Here is a 6,000-nt window from a genome sequence, read left to right as displayed (position 1 = left end):
AGTTTCAAGGAATTTGGTTTAATGAAAGTATGCGCGCTCCCGCCAAAGCGCAGCATCAGCACCACTCTCTCTCGCGCGCGCCCGCCTCTAGCGAGCGAGTCTATCGCCATCCCGGCCGAGAGAGTTAAAGTTGGCCGAAAGGACGGATAAACGATGCTGTACTGTCCGGTGACGAGGAGAGGATAACATTTGATACTCATCTAATTGAGACTCCATCTCCCGGAGAGGATGGATATCAAAATTCTTGCCCCAAGCCTTTTACTCTTTCTCGCCTTTCAGCATTGCTCGTCACGTAAGTCAAACCGCAGATGCAAAATGCAGTGCAAATGCAGTGTTTCTTATTTGCTAGAAACGTGACTGTTATTCTCTATCAGGACAGGTGCATCAGTAAAGCTATGACATAGCTAATGATTTTGATCTCAAAATTGCGATATTTTAAGCTTGTATTGTTTTGAATTGGCGCGAAATTGTAAAAAAAAAAAAAATGTTGCTAATCCATATTTAATAAATCAAGAGGGTTTCTGCTGAAAGTAAAGCACTGTTGTAGTCCTGAGTCCGGGCTCGCGACTTTGCCTGTGTCTCTATGGGCTCTTTCTGCATTGCAGTGCTTCTGCGCGCTCACTTGGGCAAGTTTCTGCATGGAAAGGTGCGCCTTGCGCAGGGGACACGCGGGAAGGACACACCGTCCTGCTGTTAAACAGAGAGACCCTTGAAAGCATGTATGTGCGGAATTAGCCGTGCCTTTAGTGCCTTACGGGGGGAAAATTGAGATTGTCGGTGTATTTGAAATGGCGTGGCTCGTATTCCGTGAAGTTGCTTGTGGGAGCAGCCCTATGCGGAGACAGAGGGCGGGCGCATTAACTCACCAAACTCTCAAATTCACATGACGTAGAACACTGCATGCGAATCCTCACGTAAGGTTACCTTCAAGGCAGCATTTAAGTCCTCAAACCACAAAATATATCCTAACACAATCAGTATTATATTCTATGATTTAATAAATCTCCACAACACACCAGTTGGTTGTTATTTTGGTGCAGCAAGAAAGCTTATGATATTTTATTTTGCATGTGCTTAAAATTATTTCGATTGTGCAGTCATTCTATTAATTAAGAATGTCTATTGATGGTAATTTTTCAAGCAATTTTTTCATATTTCATCTATTAAGAGAGAATGCATATTATAATCTCACACCAATATTTTGAGCGCTCTGTTTCAGTTTGCTTAAAATTACCCTGTTGTCCCTTAAATTACAGTTCTTGCAGTGTCTGTTTTTAGATGAGTGAGTCTGGAGTTGCAAATGAATGTAAAAAAGTTACAGTTAACATTATTTGTTAGATTTCTAAGGTCTAAATGCTACATTTTAAAATGAAAAAATGAGTTTAAATTTTCTTGAACTATTTTATTTTTCTTAAGTCAGCAAAACGTTTTGACAAAGTACTGTGCGGATATCCTTTTTTATATATCAGCTCCAATACTACATTTGCTAATATTAATTAGTGACTGTTTTTAAATACAGTGTTAGCATGAACCATAATAGTACATTGTATCTTGAAACAATGAGGTTTTGTGAAATCCCAAAAAGGCTCCCACTTCACCACTTTGACAACAATGAGAGCTTCAGTATGACGTATTGTGTAAAGAAGATAATCCAGGGAGCACTGAGCAGGGAAATGAGACAGAACAAACAGCATATTTGGCATAAATCTTTGGATGGGAGTGGAAACTGTCCATACTGAAAACGGGTGCTCTGTAGACACAGAAAATCTGCTTGAAAATGTCATTTTTATTGAGATTGAAGATGCCATGTCTGTCTGTAGGCTGATTTTAGGGAGCATGGTTGGTGAGATAATGATAGAGAGTATAAATGTTGTGTTTTGGATTTGAAACAGGGCTACAGATAGAGGAAGGTGTGAAAGATTCAGGGAACAGGTTTGTGTGTATTTTTAGTCTGTGTAAAGTGGGTGTGTGCAATGTAGAAAGATGTGCTGTGGCATCTTAGATTGACTCAGTATTTTGAAGTCCTTTTTGAGCTTATCTTTTGTTTCATTCAAAGACTGCCACCTACTGTGCTGCAAGTCCTGTTATGAATAATTCATACCAACGTGACCCCCCCTGGTTTCTATTCACCATGCTAAAAATGTAACCACAGTCTATATGATAGTTAAAATCTCAGTCAGCCCAAAGAGATTGATCTGAACTAGCAATCTTAGTCTAGACCCATCATGTGTACTGCGGCCTCTTCCCAGTGATGAAAGATAGCTCATGTGATATGCACTCGATAGAGCAAAGTGCTGCGTCAGCCTGCAGAGACTGGGGGAGTGCCTGTAATTCAACACATGTGTTGCAGAGAGAGAGAGAGAGAGAGAGAGAGAGAGCGTTCAAGGAGCTGCTTCACATGTGTCACTGTTCTTGCTTATCTTTGAGTGGAGAGCAGCCAAGGTCTTTGGAGGGAAAGAGGAGAAGGAACAACTGAGAGTGACAAAAATAACATCACATGGAGTGAAATGGAACAGTTTAAAATTTCAACAAGGCGTTTGGCAAATATTAGAAACACCACGTTGTGAGCACAGATTGAGTGAGAGGGAGCAAGAGACGGATGACTTATAGGTTATCAAGAGTTAAAGGGATAGTTCACCCCAAAATGAAAATTCTGTCATTAATTACTCACCTTCATGTCGTTCCAAAGCCGTAAGACTGTAAGAAATTAAGATATTTTTGATGGAATTTGAAAGCTCTTTGAACCTGCATAGACAGCAACACACCTGACATGTTCCCAGACCCAGACATGTAACAAGAACAACTATGCAGGGTCAAAGAGCTCTCAAATTGCATGAAAAATATCTTAGTTTGTGTTCTGAAGATGAACGGAGGCCTTACGGGTTTGGAACGACAAGTGGGTGAGTAATTAATGACAGAAATTTCCTTTTTGGGTGAACTAACCCTTTAAAGAAAAGTGAGAATTTAAATTCACCTCCTTTGCCAAAACATCCTGTTTCAAAATTTAGTCAGATGCCTACAAAGGCAACAATTTAAAGGCATTTTTGGTGAGATCTTTAGATGAAGATTATTGGTAGCCATCTTAACCATAAAGCCCCCTAAGACAACCTCATTGTGTCCTACTTTTACTATATGCTAGATTCTCAACTGTTTAGTGTATAAATAGAATAAAGGTTATTTTGTCATCCAGTGCTTCACAACAGGGTGTGTATAATGATCCACAAGGACGACGATGAAGAAGAGTTCAATAATATTTAATGTGCAACAAGGGTAGAATCCAAACAGGGCAGGTAGACACACGAGGTAATGTTTAGTGGACCTGACAAAGACACACCGAACAGAACACATTTCCACATTCCACTTTTTTTGTTTTGTTTAACCCTATAAAGCCTGTACTGTATCATGTTTGATAATGTTTATTTATGTTTTTGCTAACCATAAAGTCCTTAATGGTTTTTATGAAGTAAAACAAGAATAACTTTTATATTGTTAGTGATATTTTAAGATGAATACTTACTGGACTGAATCAGCTAGGTTTACTTGATTGTCCATACATAGTTTTTAGAAAAATCATGTTAAAATGTGAGTATGATACATCATCTCTTATTTGTATTGCATTGCATTGGAATGCATTATTTGTTTTGCACCACAGAGCTTTGATTATAAAACTACAGCATTTAATTATCATGTTACTAAGATATATTATTGGGAGATATAGATATATTTATATGTTCTACTGATATTTAGATGGTATTTTTATGTAAGTAGTTTGCTATGCAGTTAGACAGATTGAACAAAACAAGGGTGGTTTATATTTTATAAAATACTGGAAATTATTGATTATAAATAGCCCAGTTTCATGTGATTTGTATGTACGCTGTGTTTTATGATTATTAAAGAATTGCTCTGTGCAACATGCTAACATCAAGCTACTGAAATCGATGGTGTGGTGAGCGTCCTGTGCTGTTTGCAAGGTGTGCACAATTGCTGACTGAGTAGAGCATTCTGAATCCATCACTTATTATCTTCCATAACAGTTAGGATGCTCCTTTAGAAGGCAGCTGCTATATAGGAAGCAAGGTAGCTCACTAGTAGGTTTTGGAACAGAGCTTTTGTATTTTATTGTAAGTTTTGCACAAGCATGTCTATGTGCAACTCTCTGCATATATCTCCATGACCCTGTCATTGCTTATTCCCAATTTACCTCGCAACTCTTCTGCACTGAGTGCTTTAATAACTGTAATGCTTCTCCTACAGGGCACTCACTCCTCTCTGCTCTGCACAGCTGTAGTGGGGAAAGAATAGCACAGGGTTGAGATCATTGATCTCAGAGCTGGTGAAAAGGGACAGACAAGCTCTGCATCTCATATTTTACAAAGATAGATGGGGCTGGGTCACATTCAATCGATTAATTTATCTGCCTAATGTGAATCAGAATACTGCACTGGTACTGGTGCTTTTGGGTCAGTATGGAAGTGAGGCTAATCTTAGACGAGAGTCTACAACATGGATCTTGACATGGATTTTTTTATCTTATGCTTATAGCACTATATTAATATATTTGCATTATTATGATGATTACTTTGAAATGTATTCAAATACCTATTATTGATATATAGATTCATACATTTATTTCAATATACTATATCAATGTCCAAATGCTACAGATATCATAAAATTCAACTGCATTAATAAATGTCCCCTTTGACTAGAGAATCAAGGCCACATATTGACCAAACAACCCCCCCACCCCCCACACACACACACCTTCTTTGACCAGCCAAGGTCATTCTCGGTCAGCATGTCTTTCACTAGCGAGTCATATTTCAGGGAACAGATTTGCAGCTCTTCCCATGGATCAGCTGGAATAAAGGAATATTCACAGGATGTTTCCCCCACAAGCCATTTCTTTCAGAAGACTTTAATAATGGAGTTCATGGCTAGATGAATCCAGCTAGTCAAAGGCTGAAAGATGACAGAGCAGGGGACTGTGAATCAGATGGGAATTGAAATCACTTGAGAATAAACTAGATGACTCATGCAGTTTTCTGTTATCTTCCTTGCTTTCTCTCTCCATCTCTCAATTTCTCCATCAAACTGTTTCTTTTTCCACTCTGTTCCCTCACTGGCAGTTGCAGTGTTCAGAATACTAATAACCTCTGCCGTGTTAAGCAGTCTGACCCCTGCAGTCTCTTTGTGGTAGCTAAAGTTAATACCTTGTTGAGAAATACTCACAATTAAAAAAGAACATTACATAATGGACTTCAGTTTTTTTTAGAAGCTAATTATAATAACTTTATAAAATTCTAAAAACTTTATTTATGAACCATTCTTCCCTTTAAATACATCCCCAATGGTGGTTTTAAAAGACTGATAAAATATCAGGGAACATTTTTAACAGGATGTTGTCATTGTTGCAATGTTATTGACCTTTTGCAGGGAGTTTGATTGACAGGCAGTCTGTCCAATTATAATGCTGATTCTGCCATTTTTGTCCGACAAGCAAACCAGACAGGAGAGCAAATTAACGTCGGTGGACTTGAACTTGAAAAATGGTGTGCATTGACATCTTTCAAGATATCGTCTGATGTTCATTCATGTTTATTTCATGCTATAACTAGTAAAGAGGAAGAGATGATTGCTTCACATGCCAGTTGAACTGAGGTTTAGTGACAGTGATCTGTCACATTAAAGAGCCACAAAACGGTATTTATTGTTTGAATTTCTTTTTTTTTTTTAAAGACAAAATTTGAAGGCTGAGACTTTGTTTCATACCTGAAGTAACCTGCTCTGTCTTGTCTGTTGGTGCGTTGTCAGTTTCCTCTTTGCTCCGCAATGTATTTTTCACTGCCTGAGAACATGAGCGCCATGGCTTGTCGGACATAGCAACAGTAAAGGAGGGCGGGTCTTTGCGAAGGGTCAATTGTGTTTTTTGTCATATATTCGGACTCTGATTGCATTTTTTTGTGCTTTTGCCTTTATACACCACAACACTGGATT

The 6,000-nt window shown here is 38.4% G+C and overlaps 1 protein-coding gene across 1 annotated transcript in view; it reads left to right on the top strand.

Annotated features, from left to right (window-relative positions):
• Positions 1 to 228: 228 nt before the first annotated feature.
• Positions 229 to 6,000, top strand: part of LOC306865268 (contactin-associated protein 1-like) — a gene marked incomplete at both ends in the record, with an annotated part of 28,881 nt that continues 23,109 nt past the window's right edge. The window contains one exon of the mRNA XM_079409789.1: positions 229 to 292. Coding sequence (XP_079265915.1) covers positions 229 to 292 — 64 coding nt within the window. The remainder of the gene's footprint in view (positions 293 to 6,000) is intronic.

Source organism: Barbus barbus (assembly GCF_936440315.1).
Source record: "Barbus barbus genome assembly, chromosome: 4".
In the NCBI taxonomy this organism is placed as follows: domain Eukaryota; kingdom Metazoa; phylum Chordata; class Actinopteri; order Cypriniformes; family Cyprinidae; genus Barbus; species Barbus barbus.
This window is presented reverse-complemented; position numbering and strand designations above follow the sequence as displayed.